The sequence below is a fragment of the Muntiacus reevesi genome, chromosome 16, assembly GCF_963930625.1.
Source record: "Muntiacus reevesi chromosome 16, mMunRee1.1, whole genome shotgun sequence".
Taxonomy (NCBI): domain Eukaryota; kingdom Metazoa; phylum Chordata; class Mammalia; order Artiodactyla; family Cervidae; genus Muntiacus; species Muntiacus reevesi.
This window is the reverse complement of record NC_089264.1, coordinates 43859297-43879663: the sequence shown is the minus strand read 5'-3', so window position 1 is coordinate 43879663 and position 20367 is coordinate 43859297. Positions and strand designations below refer to the sequence as shown.

General features: G+C 35.6%; 1 protein-coding gene across 3 annotated transcripts in view; it reads right to left on the bottom strand.

Annotated features, from left to right (window-relative positions):
- Positions 1-1754: 1754 nt before the first annotated feature.
- The window catches only part of TBC1D19 (TBC1 domain family member 19), a 136352-nt gene continuing 117739 nt past the window's right edge, over positions 1755-20367 (bottom strand). For all 3 annotated transcript variants that reach the window (XM_065907425.1, XM_065907427.1, XM_065907428.1), the window contains 3 exons: positions 13646-13761; positions 8889-8959; positions 1755-7885 (listed from right to left, as the gene is read on the bottom strand). In XM_065907425.1, the coding sequence (XP_065763497.1) occupies positions 7811-7885; positions 8889-8959; positions 13646-13761 (262 nt within the window). In that variant the 3' untranslated portion in view covers positions 1755-7810. The remainder of the gene's footprint in view (positions 7886-8888; positions 8960-13645; positions 13762-20367) is intronic.

The window sequence follows — 20367 nt, the reverse complement described above, 5'->3', positions numbered from 1 at the left end:
GGAGCACCCTTCTTCCTGCCTGAGTTCTGAGTGGTTAGATAAAATCTAGGCAATAAAAGCAGATGAAGATGATGCATCATGTTTCTTATTGATAAAGTTAATCCTGGGGAATGTGACTTAGTTTTGTGACAAGGATAGGTTTTTCAAAACTGTGTCTTGGACCTATCTGCCCAGTGATGAACTGAACAACTGCAGCTACTCCCCTTACCCCACTTCCTCCCATACCAAGGGATCCAGACTTTCTAAAGCTAGGGAACAGAGCAACAGTAAAGAATATATGTTTGCTCTGGGCTGCTGGATCCTCAAAGAAAGGTGAGAGAAAGGGGTTGGCTTTATTTACATGGCCACTCATTGATCCCAACCTCATCGATAACACAATTCACTCCTCTCCACAGAAGAGGGAGTGAGGGGTGTTACAGCAGTGAACTCCCTCTATAGGCAAACAAACGTTAGGATTCGGCAATGCATATATATCCCTTGAAACCTCTATTACACTTGCCTTATAAAAGTCCAACTTTGGGGAATCTTTTCCCTGTCAGCACCATAGTGGTAGAAGCTAGTCTTCAAAATACTTTACAAATTTTATCTTATTTGAATATTATAAAAATCACGAAAGGAATTGGACAGGTAGAATCATAGATCTTATAGATAAGAGAATTCAAGCAATGTGGACTTACTGTCATAGGTAACAGTCAATATGATAAATCCAATTCATCTGAGAGGAGGTGGACTAGGTTTCTGTTGTTGCTGTAATAAATTACCACACACTTAGAGACTTAAAATAACACAAATTGATTACTGTTCTGAGAGTCAGAAAGTCCTAAAATCAAGGTGTCAACAGGGCTAAGTTCCTTCTAGAGGCTCTAGGGGTGAATCTATTTCCTTGCCTTACGCAGCTACTAGAGACCACTTGCATTCCTTGACTCATGGCCCCTTCCTCCATTCTCAAAACCAATAGCAAAGCATCTTCAAACCCTTCTCTGACTCTGAGACTCCTGCCTGCCTTCCTCTTTCCCTTATAAAGACCGCTATTACACTGAGTTCACCAGATAATCCAGGATAAGAGCTCATCTCAAATTCCTTAAATTACTCACACAAGCAAAGTGCCTTTTGTCATGTAAGGTAGCAGATTCACAGGATTCAGGGACTGGGATATGAAAATCTTTGCGGGACCATTATTCTTCATAGGAGGGATAGCACCATTACTTCAAAAAAGAGGTGTTAGTATTCTAGTTGCATAAGAAGCAGTCTCTTACCACATTTATTACTGAGAAAGCAAACACACAAATATATATAAACATTGAGCACTCAGAATAGTCTCATGTTCTGAGTAAGCATTTAATGTTTACTGAATAAATATATGCATATCACATATCTAAGAAAAAAGTTTTATGGATAAAGAATAGTTGAAGTAACATGAAATAACTACCTAATTAACAAAGACATTAATACCTGGGGCCAATTGCTTAATAATTTGAAGAAGCCATTTGGATCATCAGCAACATAAAGCTTTGAGCAAAATTATCTTGACTTTGTATGTCTTCCCACTTCATTCTGAGTCTATTTCATTCCTTTCCATTACATTATCCCTAAATTGGTCAAACTAATAAATTGACATATATTGAAAATATTTGTTGCATTTAATCAAGAAAGAAGTATATTTAATTTAAAATTAGATGAGCTGCAGCACTTATGTATTCTATTGCAGGTTCTAGTCAGTGAACAAAAGAAGAAAAATGATTAAAAAACACAGATTTGAAAAAAATGTAAAAGCATCTTTATTTATAGATGACATTGTATACGTAGAAAAGCCTAGGGCAGCTACAAAAAGAGATACTAGAAGTGGTAAGTTTAGCAGGATCTCAGGATACAAGGTCAATATTTAAAAAGCAATTGTATTTCTATATATTAACAAACCATTGGAAATTGAAATTAAAAATATCATTTACAATAGCATAAAAAAGTAAAATAATTTTAACAAAATATGTGTAAGAACTCTACATGGAGAACTATAAAATACTGAGTGAAACTAAATAAGACCTAAAGAAAATGAAGACACAGTCCATGTTCATGGATTGGTAGACTCAACATTGTTAAGATATCAATTGTCCCCAAGTCTATCTATAGATTTAATGCTATCTCAATATAAAAAAAAAGATTCCAGCAGCCTTTTTTGGGTACAAGTGGAAAAGTTGATTCCAGGAGTTATTTAGAAATCAAATAACTTAAAATAGCCAAAATAGTTTTGACATAGGTGAGCAAAATTAGAGAACTTATACTACTTGATTTCAAGATTTACTCTAAAGCTACAAAAATCAAGACAGTGTGGTGTTGGAATAAGTATAGACATAAATCCATGGAACAGAGTAGAGAGTACAGAAATAAGCCCATAGATGATAGAGTGAATTGATTTTATACAGAGGTGTGGACGTAAAGGGATAGTTTCTTTAGCAAATGGTGTATCCGTATGCAAAATGTGACCCTCGACCTTTAATTTGTACCATACATGAAAGTTAACTGAAAAAAAAAAGAATCAAAGGCCTAAATGTAAGAGCTAAAACTATAAAGTTTCTAGAAACAAACATACGGGAAAAAAAATTTGTGACCTTGAGTTATACAAAGATTTTGTAGATGGGAGACAAAAAATATGAACCATAAAAAAAATGGATAAACTGATTCAACAAAATTAAAACTTCTGCTGTTTGAAAGATGGTTAAAATAAAAAGACAAGCCACAGGCTGAGAGAAAATTTTACATAACAGAAGTGTAAACAGAATAAAGAATTCTTACAAGTTCAGGTAACTGATTAAAAACTGGCAAAAAGATTTAGACACTTGGGAAAGAGTATTATAAATGGCACATAAGCATGAAAAGGTGCTCAACATCCTAAGTAAGTAGAGAAATGCAAATTAAAACTACCTATTAGAATGACTAAGATGATCATATCAAGTGTTGGTGAAGATTTGGCACAACTGGAGCTCGTATACATGTAAAATGGTAGAACCACGTCAGGAAAAATTTGGGGGTTTCTTACAAAGTTCAACTTATGCTTACATATGACTCAGCAATTCTACTTCTAGGTATTTCCCAAAAGAAATGAAGATATTCCATGTAAAGGCTTGCACACAAATGTTTTTAGAAGCTGTATCCATAATACACCAGAACATGAGAACAACATGGATATCACTGAGGGTAAATAAATTGTTATGAAACCCTACCAAGTCAAAAGAAGAAATGGAAAACTAATCATAACAACACGGATGAATCTCAGAACATCATGTTAAGCAAAAGCTGTCAGATACAAGAGAGTACATATGCATGATTCCATTTACATGAAACTTAGGAAAGACTATTCTAACATTTAGGAACAGAGCAGATCAATGGTTGTTTGGAGTGAATGTGCATATGGAACATCGAATGGGAAGGAGCATAAAGAGAATTGATCCAGGTGATGGAAATGTTCTGTAACTTGACTGATGTGAGTACATACATTAGTCAAATTTTACAGAATTGTATAATTAAAATGCATACATTTTATTGTACAAAGTTATATCTTAATAAAGTTGATTTAAATGAAAAAACTTGAGTGAGCCCAAGCGTTTACATTTTTTCTCTCAAAATATTCCTTTTTGGATTTCCAGAGGCAAGTCCACAAATCAACTTAGTAGGTAAAATAGCTGAGTGACATTGGAACAAGCAAGTTATTACTCTGAACTGAGCAATTTTCCTCATCAGGAAAGGGAGTGAATTAGGTTAGATGACTTCATTTGTTCATTCAATAAGCATTTACTAAAACCCACTATGGCAAGCACTATGCCAGGTTCTAGAGATATAAAGCTGAAAAAGAAACCAGCTTTTCCCCTTAAGGAAACAGAATGAGTCTAGTGGAAAAGAAAGACAAGCTAACATAGGATTAGGGTATTGCTTATGTATAATTAAGATATGAGGAGAATTCATAAGAGAAGCAGTCTTCCCTGATGAGGCAAAACCTGAGCTGGGTTTTGAGGTACAAGTAAGAATTAGGTAGAGACGAGAAGGCATTCCAAGCAGAGAGTGCTATGTGGGCAAAGAGCCAGAGGTGAGAGAGACAGCATGTTTTTAAGGTTCTGCAGGAAGCTTAGTGGGTCTGGAACACAGAATTCATCCTTGTAAGGTCATGGAGTGTCTGGACTGAAAAAAAGTTCTGAAAGATTCCTCTAGTTTAACCAGCATGCAGGTAGGAGTCCTGTACCAAATAGTGATACTCACGTTGTAGAGGATCTCCTAAAAAGCAAAATAACTACACCGTCAGTTAGGATCCTTTTTGTGGCAAAGATAATCTTTTGGCTCATGTAACAAAACAGTCCAGGGGTAGACTGGTAGAGTGTGACCTGGGAATTAACAAGGTCATCAGAGCAGCTTCTCACTCTTTGCATTCTTAGGCCACAGCAGCTTCAGATCTTATATCGTCTTTTTTCATATCCAGTTTCCCTGAAAGGTTAAACCAAAGCCTCATAATCAAGTTTCACTAATTTTGCACAACCTTAGACTTTGCACTGGATCCCTGTAGCCAGAGGGATGATACATAATGATGGTTTGGCCAGGACCCAGAGGTCCTGGAAGCGGGAGTCAGCCTCATCTAAAGTACATGGAGGAACAGGTAGATCTCCAGATAAAAATTAGAGTCTTTGTAAAAGAAGGGAGACTATATGTCCTGAGGAGGAACTAACAAATTCCAACAATTTTTAGAACAAGGCAGGGGGTACAAACACATGGTCAGATTTCTTCTTTCATCGTCCATTCCTAAGACTAGTCAATGAAAACTGACTTCAGAATAAAATGATGTGAGACAACATATATGCAAAAAACTATCACAACTCTAAGCACCGTATTACTAAATGAGAAGTTTTATGAGAACAAAGAGAAGGGTGTAATTAATTACAGTTTATAGGCTCAAGGGTATCTTCACAACAGAGGAGAGTTTTTTTAGTGGGGCCTTGAAAAATGGAGGTCCACTGGCAAAGATAAAGTACATGGCCATAGTTGGTTGAGGAGCAGCATGTAATCTGGTGAGGGTGAGGCACAGGATAACGGATCAACCTAAGAACACAGGAATGGAAAGATCAAGCTGTGGTGAATTCCCCCTACTCTGCTACAGAGCCTGAACTTTATCCTTTAGGCAACAGGGTATTGTTTAATTTGTAAGCATGTAAGTGACACAACCGAACCTGTATTTAGAGAGCTGTAGGAACAGATTAGATACTTCTGAGACTGGGAAGAAGGAGACAAGCGTAGGGGAATAAAGCTAAGTTGTGAAGTGGAAGGCTGAGGGAGTTCAAGGTTAATGTTCTCTATTTCCTCTATGAAATAGGCAGAGAGAGGAGGTGCTAAATGTAAGGGGGTGCTATGCAGTTAAGACACTGGAAATTTCAACGAGCCAGAAGGTTGCATTACCGAAACATTCTGATCAAAAAGGTTCTTCAGTAAACTCTTCCATAATATGAGGTCACACATACTACCTTAATGGGCGAATTGAAATCCAGAAGAGCCAAATACAATCTACTAGGCTATTTCGCCCAAGTGAGAACGCCACAGGTAGGATAACAATGCAATTATCACGGGTCACTCAGATCCTTGTGATCACTGGCCGAGCCTGTGTGAGGCAGTGTCGGGGGCTGGTAGGAGATGGCGTGGGGGAATTCTGGAGGGAGGAGGCAAAGAGAAGTAGCAAGAGGAGCGCAACAAGAGATGGAGTGGGCAAGGCAACCTGTCTTCCATGCAGTATTTCAACAAGCAGCCAGGAGCAGCACATGGCTGAGAGGGCATGTGTGGCAGCCTCTCAGGTTTGGCTTTCGAATTCAGATTCAGAACTACTGGCTAGAGCCACTCCTCCTATTGAAAGGATCTGCTATGCCATGGTTCATTAAAATTTTTTTTTCTTTTAGATATAAGGTCTCAAACTATCAAATGAAGTCACACAAATGCTAATGAAGTTGGGCACTCTTCACATATTATTTTCTACAACTTGACCTTAAAATGTCATATGTAAAATCAATTATTGACAACCTCTTGTATTTGTTTGGTGCTTTGTAGTATTATAATGATAATAAAAAAATAACTTTCAAATATATTTTCTCATTTGGTTTTACTCAACCCTGACAGGTAGACAGAGCAAATATAAAACTTCCAGTTGCCTGTCCTGTCTCCCGTAACCCACAGTCAAATTACACATAAAAGAGATTACATTATCTAGGGATTTAAAGCTAGGAATGCTTCTCCTAATAGATTACCACATTGCTATGTTTCAAACAGTTTATGAATATTCTCCTAAAGAAAGAAACCAAAGGTAGGTGTATCTGTACACATGTGACCTTAACCACTCAGAACGCTTCCTAACAGTCGCAGGTGTGTGCGTGTCCGTGTGATGAAAGCGCATTTGTGGACACAGAATGGCAAAGCATGTGATCATAACCGTATTGCCTTCAAAAGCAATAAAGTGGAGCTTATTAGAATCAATTACTGAATAAATGGTTATTTGCTTCTTCTAGTCATTATTTAGTTCTCAAAAGTCAACAAATACCTGATGAATAAAAGCATTTATATAGAATTTCAAATTAATAACTAGTAGTAATATAAAATTCCACCACACTTGTGGTGTGCTAAACCTCATACATTTCCTAAAATATACTCTCTAAATGAAAGACTCGGGAAATAGATTTGGATAAAACTTTATACAATTCTAGACATTTAGTAAGACTATCAATACATTGATTCAGAATTTTATTGAAATGATTAGAATTTTGAATTTGAGTATAAAATTGAAAGACATTGATTTTTGGACTTCTTCCCACAATCTATCATTCCATGCTACAGAAATGCTAGGTTTTCAAGAAGTAATGTAAAATAAGACCCTCCACTTGTAACAGGACCAAAATAAGATTGATGCCGTGCACAACGTCTTCAGTCTCTACTTCTGGTCTCTCTAAGCTGCTCTGCCCTAGAAGTCAATCTTGTTAGACCAAGCTTCAGCCAAAGCGCACATGGTTTTGATTTTTCACTCCCTTCGCTGAGTCCTTGGGTGTCCCCTTTGGATACTTGCGAAGTAAAAGAATCTGGCAAAACACCTCAGCAGTGTCAAGTCTTCTAATCAAGATTTGGAAAGTTGAGAGAGTTGAAGGGATCATTCCATAAGTGTCTTTTTTTCAGAAAGTGATGACTAAAACAGTCAGGTGCAAACAACTGTATTTGACCTTCTCCAAGAGAGACCTTTAAGGGAGAAGTAAAATGGAGAGAGATCTAGAAGACCTCTGATGAGAGACAGGTTGTCAAAAACACCAAAGTACATTTGCATTCCTACTAAAAAGCATTATCTTTTTCAAGTCTTCTCACATCTTATCCCACCCCTGCTCTGAGTGAAGAGCAATTTATAAGACAAAATGATTCATTATCTAGAGATAAATTTACAAACTGACATAAGAGAATTCTCCCAGAGGCTACATTACCTATTCAAGTTTATTACAATATCTTTAGTTCTTATTGCATATATAGTTACATGCCTTTTACAAGTCAGGATTATCTATATAGTACGCTCGATTTAGCAGAAGTTATATCTATTGCTTCTCTCTTGAAAATCAACAGCATGCAGTGCAATACACGGTGTGCAGAGTTATTGTTTCAAAAAGTGAAAAACTACTTAGGTTTAACTGAGAAGGGAACATGATCTTTATTGGCTTATATGCAAAGTTTAATTTTGGTTTTATGCAGAGTTTGCATAGTTCATGATTACTTTTTAATGAAAAACTAGATGTATTGTCAGTGACCTTGCAGAAGATCAGGTGACAGTAGCAAACAGAAAAATCTGAAGAAGAGGCATAACTTTTAAAGTAGAAAGATCAGCAAGAACTGCCTGAAACAAAAAACAAAAGGAATGATTAGTATCGGCATTCTGATCAGCAAAGTGAAGCCTCTGAAATAAACACAGAAAAACCATTACAATGCACTTCTGACATCAACACACTCCGTTTCAGTTTGGTCCCAAATCTGAAGTTACCAACCTTCTTTCTCTTTTCTGAACATCTTAATGTTAGAATGTGTGCAAAATGCTCAAATGTGCAGTAGAAAATAATCTGGACTTTAGCCTTTAGCCTTCCTCAAATATACAAGGTAGCATGAGTTTATAAGAGGTCTGACATTTCAACTTGCTTCTATAAATAAACATACATTATGAATCCTAGTCTTGTTATACTAGTGTAAGGAGTAACTGACTTTAGGAAATCATTTTAAGAAGGAATTAATGTTTATTCAGTTGTAAGATGCATAAACATCCTCTTCCCTTTAAACAAAGAATGTAGGCAGCTATTTTAAGAATAAAATTGCATTTCTATGAGAGATAACAAATAGAGTAATATTGTAAGTCACTACTTAATTGAACCATGTTTCAGGTATAAGTTATACTATTGAAAAGAAACCAGCCTTAATAATTAACTCACTACTAAAAATAACCAAAAACCACGTATCTTTACTTATCAACCAAATGTATGCTCTTTAATTCTTCCAACTAGTGTGTCTTTGTTCTATGAGCATAACACATGACTGTGAACAATCATAAGAAAATGCAACACAAGCCTCAATAGTTTCTATCAAAATTACTAGGTATCTTGTTTCCCATAAAAGTTATAATGGTTTCCCATAATAACCTTGTTTATGACCCCTTCACAAGAACATTGTTTTCAAGTAATTAAGGAATACTGAATATTTAATATTACTGAGCTTAAAACTTATAGGCATTACTCAAGTTAAAAAATTAGGCTATGAGTAATGTGTGTCCTATGCATTGGAGACTGAAGTACCCAAGCCTGGCAATCTCTCAGCAACTATTTCCATCCCATCTCAGCGAAGCTTATCCTTACTTCAGCTGCAGCCAGTGATGTCACCTCCATCAGGTTCACTGCTCGGAAAGCAAACACAGCAGCTGCCAGGACTGGAAAAGAATGAACACTATTTTAACTGCTGGCCTATTCATCAGCCTGACAACTTTACTGCTATACCCAAAATCCACAATGAGAACTCAGACCTAGTGCTTAACACAACTGCAGTCAGTTAAGGTCTGGTGAGGAATGGAAATTTTCTTCTCTGGAGATCAGTATCTGAGGGCATTTCATTTTCTTTGGAAAAAACGAAAATTTTAGTGGTCTTTAAAAAGCCATTTTATAAATTGTTTCCTTTGTACCTATGGCTTCAATTATAACAGCTTTTAAATGGTAGCTATAATGACTGCCTTATGAAGATTTATTTTGATGCAGGTGTTTCTTACTGATGCAACAGAAAGGCTTCTGAAAAGTTAAATGTAGACTGAATTTTTAAATATATCAGATAATATTTCATACATATCAAGGTAGTATCTATATGAAAATGTGGCAACAAGTATGTCTTTCCTTAAAAATGTTGTTATACTATTTTGTTATTTATTGACTTTCCTAGAGTGTCATAAATGGGTATGTCTGTTGGGTGGGCTACTGTGGGGATTGATCCTGACATTTACATTAATGTTGGTTATAGGAAAAGAGAAGTTGAAACTTGGAAAAAAAAATAAACCAAACCATTATAGAATCTCTTGAAGGTCAATAATATATACTGAATAGAAAACATCTAGATTTTTGTTCCCATTAGTCATATGCATATGAAAAGAGAGTAATGCTGATATGCATTATGTCTTATTATATAATCTACCATAAAACCTCATGAAAAGGAATGAGTCATCATGAACAATGGAAGGACTCATGTAAGAGCTTCTGGCAACTCTGATAAGGAAACGGTACTGCCCAGAGGTGACTTGACTTCTCCCTATGTTTTTCATCACCATAGTGCATAGTGCATTCCCTACCCAACAAGTCCTTGAAGTTTAGGAAATGAATGGTAAGGAATCTTTAAAATTATTTGGAAGACTGGTTCCTAAGTATATTGCATAAATAATGCAAATAATTGTTAAAATACATTTCTACTATGGAAATACTAATCATAAGAGCAGTTAATTTTCATATCAACTCTGAGTTTATTACTATTATTAGCCCCATTTTACTAATGTAGAAACTGAGGCACTGTGAGTTTGGATGACATATTCTGAGTCATACAGGTAGAAAATAATAGAGAGAAAACTCAACTCTGGTCCCAGAGCCCAAGCATTTAACCACTGTGTGATAAAACTTTTGAAACTGAAGGTGAGCAGTAATGACTCATCCCTGATATGGAAACTGATGGTTTCCCTAACTGTCTTCTCTCCTGACCCTCACAATGGTTTTCCCTTGGGATAAACCATAATGGAGAAGAGATAAAAAAGAATGTATACATGTCACTTTGACAGTAGAAATTAACACAACACTGTAAATCAACATATTTCAATTTTAAAAAATAATGGTTTGCCAGAGATGGACTGAGGATGGTGCATGGTAATCAGTGCTCTGGACCGCCTGGTAGGTGGCTGCTCCTGGGGGGCAGATGTCAGGATCCAGGTTTCTTAATCTCCCAGGTAAAGGCAGAGTGACTGGGAAGCACAGGTAACTTTTGAGGGGACAACAGAGTTTGGAAAGCTCGCCAAGTCTACGGCCATGCCACCCTGAACGCGCCCGATCTCGTCTGATCTTGGAAAGCTCGCCAAAGAAGTATTAGAACTAGTTAGGAAAATTCTGGAGGAAAAAAGATGGTTGTGGTAAAATGAATAGATTTGTTTAAAAAGTCAAGTCAGCTGGAATTATTTAATATATAAAGATGGACATAAGAGACCTGGAACAAAGAATTTACCCTTTAACTGCGAATGGTGAAAACTTAAGTACTTTAAAGTCCCTGAGCTTCCACTTTTATAAGAATATCCAAGAAAACCATTTCTGTGGACCAGCAACTTCTTTAAAGTTTTCTAACATCTAGAATCATATTTGACAATGGAGACATTTTATAAGCTAAGGGATGTAGTCACTATTTCCTTTTTTGTGTGTAATTTAATGGAGTTGGTGAAAACTTCACAGGATGGTCAAATTTTCTGCTGTAGCAGGAAAGAGTTTTACATGCTGGGAAATAGTTTTTCCAAAGGTAGATAAGAGGGAGAATAAAAGAGTAGTTACTAATTAACTTCAGCATCCAAAATGCTTATGTGCTCATAACCTTTATTTATCTTGGTGTCACATCACAGAAGTTCCTTTCTGTCTGCTTCATGTTTGGTTTGCCCAGCCCTTCAAAAGAGCAGGCTTATTTGCCAAGGAGAAAAGCTCTATACTTTGGGATATTTTCAACTGAACTTATGTTTTACATGAAATATAGAAACTCAAATACTTACTTTTGGTATTTTATATTGTTCTCATTAATTTTAAGCAACTCTATCATGAACATTAAGAAACCCATGCTTTAAACTGTTCTTCAAAAGACCTGAATAAGTTCACAGTTGAAACCAGTAATATTTACTAAAATATTTCTAAAGATTATATAAACTCACTTGAGCAAAAAAGTTGGTCTCAAAATAGTCTATTCTAATATACTCAGATGAAAAAAATGTATAAAATGATCAAAACTAACCTGTATACATGTGTATACATGCTCAGTCATGTCTGACTCTTTGAGACCCCATAGAGTGCAGCCCACCAGGCTGCACTGTCCATGGAATTTTCCAGGCATCTACATGCAATTATTTGCCTTAGGTCTCTTTATCTGAATTCCATGGAAGGAATTCCCATCAGTCTAATTTCATTTCTAGATGTTCTACAATTCTTCCCTGTTGGTTTTTTAAAAAACATTCTGAGAAAGTGAGATGTAACACTGTGGACTGTCGTTCTACCTATGAATCAATAACTTATTAACATATTAAGCATGCGGCAGAGTGCCTTGCTTAGAGCAAATGCAGCATTCAACATTCATTCCTCTTTTACTTCAGTTTGCTGAGGGCATGATAAGTCACAGAAAGGGGGAATTTAAATTGGAAGAGGCTTTGAGGTCTTCTAGTTTAGCATTTCTTTCACGATAGAAAATCTCCTAACCCTTCAGATGACAGTTAAAAAGCCCATTCTACTTTTTGAAAGTCCTATATTATTAGAAAGTACTTTCTAATACTTAGCCCATTTCTTTAACATGCTCTAATATCTTTTTGAAATGATACAAAAAGTTACATATTAATACAATGCTCTTCAAAATTTATGAACACCCAGAAGAATTATTTCACGGAAAATCTTAAAATCCTGTCACCCAAGAAATGTTAGCAAAAAACAAGACTACTAAGCCTGGAAAATAGAAGACTTTGAGGAAAGAAGGGGGTGAGAGAGTAGAAAAAACATGATGATGACCCTGGTGCAAAAGTAGTACATTTTAACAAGTTATACTATCCAGAAATGAAATAGGCCACTTAGTAAGACAGGGATTACCTAACACTGAATGTTCAAACACAGGATAAGCATTACCTGCCAGAAATATTTAAAAGAAGCTATACCTGATGATCGCTAGGATTCCTTCTATCTCTAGATGGTATGTATCACAGCCATTCAGCCAAAAGAGGTGATGACAGACCATTTTCTTCCCCCAACTCAAATTTATATTGGCTTTAAAAACAATTGAGATGGAAGGATACTGGGAGTTATTAAAAACTTTGGTAAATGATAACTCTGATTACACCAGGGGCAACAGTTATTATCTTCATGGCACTTTATTATTACGCTAACTTTCCTTTAAAAAATACCACCTAATTACTCTAGACCTCTCAGCACTCAAAAATATGTTAATATGGTACCTAGAGAGTCTTTTCCAGGAAGAGTCTTCAATTAAGCATTATTTCCAAATGGCCAAAGAGGTGACTTTACAATGCTGTCACTGGGTAAAGAAATAAAGGCTCTCACAGCTTAAATAATTTGCTCATATCACACAACTGGAGAAGGCTGGAACCAGCACTCTGGCAACTTCTCAGCTCTCCACCCGTGTGAAAACCCTGTCATATTTATTTGACTTCCCTGATAATCCTGGTGATAGAAACAATGGAAGCTATTTTACATGCAGAGAAGCAAAATAATATAAGAAATCTGTGCCATGTGTGTTATCATACAGTTGCCCTCTGTGTATATCTGCTCTAAGAACTGCTTAATTATTAAATAAGAGATGAGTTTGTGACTTTCTGAAAAAATGTTGATTTTTGTTTTTTTTACTTAAGAGGATAAGTAAAAGGGGAAACTTTTATGTATTACTCACAGACAGAGATTTCAACTATGCAGGGAGGCTCAGTCTTGGTTTGGCTTTTAGGTAGTAGCTGAGAAGGGGCACAGAACAGAACTAGAAGATAATCAGAGGAGTCAGGAGAAGAAGGGACGTGGACCTACACTCTGCTGCACAAACCTCATAGGTGCTGATATGAACAAACGCTCTGGCTCGACTAGAATCAGGGCAGGGGAAATTGACATTCCTGGAAGCAGTGAAGGAAGACTAGGAACAAACTGGTGATGGGCAGTTCCACAGGCGTATTTGGATTGCAGAACACCAGTCCTTGTCTTCTAAGGCAGATAAATCGACTAAATGTTCATGAATTAGAGATGACAGACAACTGTAGATTCCAATTCCAATTATAGATGGTAAATGTTAGAAAGAAAAGAAGAGTTTTACTATAGAAACAACATGTGTTTTATGAACAAGCACTTACTCTTACCAGCAAGAATTTCCAGAGAGTTGTATCCTAGGATTCTGTCCCACAAAAGCAAGAGTTGATCTGTAGCCAAGTATCCAGAGAAAGCTCTAACCATCCATTTAAATGATATGCGAAGTCTATAAACAAAGAAAAACAAGATATTTTATCAGTGGAAGTTTTTCTCATCAAAAAGCAATTATCAGAAGATCTCAACGAGTTACAATGACAGTAACTCCTTTGCAGGTTTTAAAAATCACAGGCATTTAAAACTCAAGTACTGTACACATATACAATGGAATACTACTCAGCCTTAAAAAAGAAATAAAATAATGGCATTTGCAGCAACATTATTAGAGATTACTATACGAAGTGAATTAAATCAGAAGAGAAAGACAAATACCATATGATATCACTTATATGTGGAATCTAAAATATGAATCTTAAATGAACTTATATACAAAACAGAAACAGACTCATAGAAATAGAGTATAGACTTGTGGTTGTCAAGGCCAACAGGAGAAGGATGGACTGGAGCTCAGGATTAGCAGATGCAAACTGTTATATATTGAATGTATAAACAACAAGGTCTCGCTGTATAGCAAAGGGAGCTATATTCAATATCCTGTGATAAACCACAATGGGAGAGAATACAAAAAAAAATATATATGTATAACTCAACCACTTTGCCATACAGTAGAAACTACCACAACATTGTAAATTAACTACACTTCAATAAAATAAATTTTAAAAAATTCAAGTACTCTATTAACAGTTGTAAAAATTCAGCTGAGAAACCTTGAGTTCCCAAATTAGTGCTCTCAAAAGTATTAAGAGAAAGAATTATATTCCCGAGCCCTACTTTATGTTGTAGCTCATTCTTTAGAAAACTCACTTCTACATTTTGTTTTTCAGGGTGTGTGCTAATTAGCTATCAATGAGGTGATCTTATAGTCTTAAGACTTCCAGGCAAGCCAAGATTATTTGAATTTTTATTCAAGATTCTTAAATAAATACTTATCAGTTCAGTTCAGTCGCTCAGTTGTGTCTGACTCTTTGCGACCCCATGAATCGCAGCACGCCAGGCCTCCCTGTCCATCACCAACTCCCGGACCTTACTCAAACTCATGCCCATCGACTCGGTGATGCCATCCAGCCATCTCATCCTCTGTCGTCCCCTTCTCCTCCTGCCCCCAATCCCTCCCAGCATCAGGGTCTTTTCCAATGAGTCAAATAAATACTTATAGCTGCATATTTTTCCAATTCAATAAACTATATTCCTAAATTTCACTCAAATGGCTACTAAGGATACAAAAAAGACAAGGAAAAATAGTTTTAAAGCTATAAGGGGCTTCCCAGGTGGTGCTAGTGGTAAAGAACCCACTTGCCAATGCAGGAGACATAAGAGACGTGGGTTTGATCCCTGGGTCGGGAAGATCCCCTGGAGAAGGAACTGGTAACCCACTGCAGTATTCTTTTTTTTTTTTGAAATAAGTAATGTTTTGAATAGATTTTTGAGTTTTATTGAAATCTTACATGAACAAGAAATTGGAAATACAATCACATCAAAGAACAAATTGTCACGGCTTTGACGTTTAAGCCAAACAAATTTTGTAGGGCAGGTTTCAAAAAGGTGTGAAGTTATAACAATTTAACCCACTGCAGTATTCTTGCCTGGAGAATCCCACGGACAGAGAAGCCTGGTCCATGGGCTTGCAAAGAGTCAGACATGACTGAAGCAACTTAGCAAAAGAAAAATAAAATAGAAAAGCTATAAGGGAACTTAGAAATAGAATTCTGATTTCAACCCACTAGTTTTAAAAAGGAGGTCATCAGAACTCTGAAAGATCAACCAGAAAATTCAATTAATTCTATTTTGTGACCAAAAAAAAAAAAAAAATCCTAAGAAGTATGAGATCCTACTGTTCCTTTTTCTTTTTTTGAGATCCTACTGTTTCATAACAAGCTTATGTTACAGTAATATTTTATCTCTAGAATCAGGAAACAAACCTGGCTTTGGTGCCTGAAGAGAAAATACTCTCTCATATTTCTCTACTATATATTAGCAATTAAATGTCACTTGACTGCCCCTGAGAGGTTTTAGCCAAATTCTTTGTTAAAACTGTCATAATATTATATAAATACCAGTACTTTTTCTTAAAAGAGAAAATGGGATCCAGAGATTGCCTTTGTTGATGTCATATTAATTTTCCTAAGATTGAAAAAGGACCCCCAAATTTCAGAAATTCCTCAATATTATATAACTATTGCTCTAATATAACAAAGTACATGTAGGCAGTAGTATTATAAGTCAAGTCTCTTGGTTGGTTTTAGAATATCAGTTTATAGATGCCAAAAAACTTTTGGCCAGTGAATGTTTTAAATTTAAAAAGTTCACTAATTGCCTGGCATGCCCTTAGGACTCCATGCTTCCACTCCAGGGGACCTGGTTCAATCCCTGGTCGGAGAATTAAGATCCCACAAGGCATGCAGCATGGCCCAAAACAAAACAAATTCACTTTTAAGTCTAAATTATTAACTTCAACTAGTTTCATTTTATGGATCTCTCATTGTGTCTTATTAGACCAACAGGACCACATACCATGCCTCCCTGCTTCCCAGTATATCTAGCACAAAATCAGTGTCTTAGAAATAAAGCTTATTGAGGTATAATTTATATATAGTGGAATTTGCTCTTATTAATGTACAATTCTGAGTTTTGTTAAAACCAAATAGAAATTTTAGAACTAAAAAATACAAAAACAATAACAACAACAAAGCAACCCTCACTGGATGAATCCAACAGCAAAATGGAAATAAACAATGAGAGAGCCAGTGAATTTAAGTATAAGTCAATAAACAGTGTCCAATCTGAACTACAGAATGAAAAGAATTGAAAATAAAATGAAAAGAGCTTTAGAAACCTGTGGGATAAGACCAAAAGCTTTAATATTTGTCTTCCAGAAGAAAAGATGAATGTGAATGGTACAGAAAAAAAATATTTGAAGAAAAAAAAAATTTGAAGAAATAATTGTTGAGGGAAAATGGATACATGTACATGTATGGCCGAGTCCCTTCGCTATTCACCTGAAACTACCACAACATTGTTAACTGGATATACCCTAATACAAAATAAAAAGTTAAAAGTTTGGGGAAAAGAAGATGAAACCTAAAAAAAGAAACAATGGTTGAAAACTTCCTATATTTGACAAAAGAAATAACCCTCTAATTCAAGATGTTCAACAAACCCTGAACAGGATAAACCCAAGAAATCCATGTCCAGATACATCATAAACTGTTGAGAAACAAAGGCAAAGTCCTTGATAGCAGTCAGAGAAAAACAATAATTGATATTATTTCTCCCTGAAATGTTTGGTTGAATTTGCCTGTGAAGCCCTCCAGGCCTGGAGTTTATTTGAAAATAGAATGTGATAAATTAAAGATGTATATTGTAAGTCCTGCATAAAGTATTTTTTAATTAAGGCATGTACATTTTTTAGTGATAATGCTATGGGATTTCCCAGGCAAACACTGGAGTGTGTTGCCATTTCCTTCTCCAGGGGATCTCCTGACCCAGGGGTCAAACGCATGTCTCCTGCACTGCAGGCGAATTCTTCACCTGCTGAGCCATCAGGAAGCCCAAGGCACTGTCACAGCCTGAATGCCTGTGTCCCCACCCCTACTCCAAATTCACTGAAACCACCTGCAGTGTGATAGTATTAGGAAAGAGATGTGGCCCTTGGAAGTCAATTAGCATTAGATAAAGTTATGAAATAGGTTCTCATGATTGGGATTAGTGACTTCATAAAGTCTTGAGACAGCGTGTTTTTCCTCTCTGCTCTCCATCACATGAGGATACAATGAGAAGTCAGCAGTCTGCAATCTAGAAGAAGGTCCTCTCTGGAACTCAACCATACTAGCAACTTGATCTTAGACTTCCAGTCTCCAGAACTGTGAGAAATAAATTTCTGTTGTTTATAAGCCATACAATTTATAGTAATATGTTGTACCAGACTGAACTAAAACAGACAGTATCAAAATATATTTTTTAAAAGGTGTAAATAATAATACTGGAGCTAAAATGGAATAAAAAATATTCAAAAGTAGGCAGGAAAAGAGGAAAAAAAAGAATAAAGAGCACATGGAACAAACAAAAAAGTCTATCAAAATAGTAAATAGTATCAACTGTTATTATTTTAACCCAATATCAATTACATTAAATATAAATGGAATAAACACACCAATTAAAGATACACTGCCACAATGAAAGACCTGAATATACTTTTTTTTTTTTTTCTGAATATACTTTTGATAAGAAAGCCACCTGAAAAGTTAGAGACATTGATAATCAATACACTAAAAGTAGGACAGAAAGGAATACACTATACAAATTCTAATAAAAAGAAAGTTGGAATGGCTATATCAGACATAGTTCAGTTGTATCTAACTCTTTGCGACCCCATGGACTGTAGTCCATGGAATTCTCCAGGCCATAATCCTGGAGTGGGTAGCCTTTCCCTTCTCCAGGGGATCTTCCCAACCCAGAGATCGAACCCAGGTCTCCCACATTGAAGGAGATTCTTTACCAGCTGAGCCACAAGGGAAGCCCGAGAATACTGAGGTCCAATTTGAACCTGATGATGCCCCTATCTGGGCATCAATTCTCCTAAAAACAGTGTCAAATACATGAAATTATATATATATATATATATATATATATATATATATATATAGCAACGTAGAAACAAAAAGACAAAGTCACAGTTATAACTGGAGACGCTAACACTTCTTTCTCAATAATCAACAGAAATAGTAGACAGAAAATTAACAGTGAAAAGTCTTGAACATTATAAAAAAAACTTGACTTTATTGCCACTTATAGACATTCTGCTCAACGCTAGCAGAAAATTAATTCTTTTCAAGTATACATTAAAGATTCATCAAGGTAGCTCATATTCTGGGTCATAAAACAAACTACAACAACATTTAAAAGAACTAAAATCTTAAGAAGCATGTTGGCTAATTGTAATAGAATTAAAATAGAAATCAATAACAGAAAGATACCACATTTTTTCAAATATTGGGAAATTAAACAATGTACTTTTATATAAACTATGGTCAAACAGGAAGTCACAAGAGAAATTAAGAAACATTTTGATTGAATAAAAGTGGAAACATAAAATATCAAAATTTGTTGAGTGGAGGTAAAACAGTGCTTTGAGGGAAATTTATAACATTACTGTTGCTTATATTAGGAAAGAAATATCTGAAATCAATTCTCTAAATTTCACCTTAAGCAAGCAGAAAGATGAGCAAAACAAAGCAAAAACAAGCACCCAGAAGGAAAAAACAAATAAAAGAGGATAAATCAAAGAAACTGAAAATAGAAAAACAGAAAATCAATGAAACCAAAACTGATTTTTTTCAAAGAATAAAATAAATAAGCCCTCTGACCAGAATAATCAAGAAACATGATACAAATATCAATCTCAGGAATGAGACAGATAGTGTCACTCTGATTTTAAAGATAGTAAAAGACTAATTAAGAATAATTATGGAATATTATGAATAATTTATGTCCATACATATGATAACTTAGATAAAATGCACAGAGTACTCAAGTAGAAGGAGATATCCTGAAAAGATCTATATCTAGTAAAAAAATTAAATTCTAATTAAAACTTTCCTATAGCATTAGTTTTAATTCATAGTATGAGTCTTTTAATAATTGATTTCTAGCCTGACAACTGAAATTTTTTTACTTTCCTTTTGTTAGGTAGTTAGGATGGGGAAAAGAGTCCAAAATGGCAGTGGCTAAAAGACAAGGAAGGGAAAAGCCCGAAAGAATAGAACAGAGGAAGGTCAAAGAAAGTTCCGAGGACGGGAGTGAGGACTTCAGGTAGAACAGCACTCCTGGCTGAGCCCAATCTGCATAGGGCAGGCCCAGCGGGGAGAAAAAACCATATAAAAGGAGGAGCCAAGCGCGCTCTCTCTCCCTATACCCGCTCCTCCACTCTCTTCTCTTCTTTGAGGATGGATTCTCCTGCTATCTTCTAAATAAAACAGAGCTGTAACACTGATTTGTCTAAGAGCTATGACACCGTTTGTCCAAGACCCAAGAGCTGCAATGCACCAAGAGCTTTAATGTCCGTCGCTCCCAATCATTGTTGTGAGGAGACCAGAACCGAGATGCATATACTCGCCTGACACCGTTCATTAGAATTTTTATGTTTACCATAATTTATTAAAATAAATTTGTTCCTTTTAATGATTAAAGTATATGAATAGACTAGGAAAATATCAGGATTTTAGTTATAACAACAAACTAAATGTCTAGTACAGAAAAGCATAGATATATACAAATATTCGTTTCACAATAATAAAAAATTAGGCCAGTTTATCACAAGAAAAAAAATACATGTGTAATATGATATTTCTGCCACAATTTTAATAATAATAATTTTAAACAGAATTCTATTTTTTATTGGCCATAAAAGAAAGATTGTCAGGTATTATCAATAAATTATATGAGGTACACAGAGAGGAAGACAATAACAAAACACTGATAAATCATTTGGAAATTTCTGTTGCCATGAACATTGTTAATTGAAAAAGAGAAAAGAGAACCAATAATAATGAGGTCCACAGGTACCTGACCTATTCACTGATAACTGGTACTGGGATATTTACTGATAACTCATACTGAGATAAATAAACAAAAATTCAAGCTTTTGGAAGGAAAAATC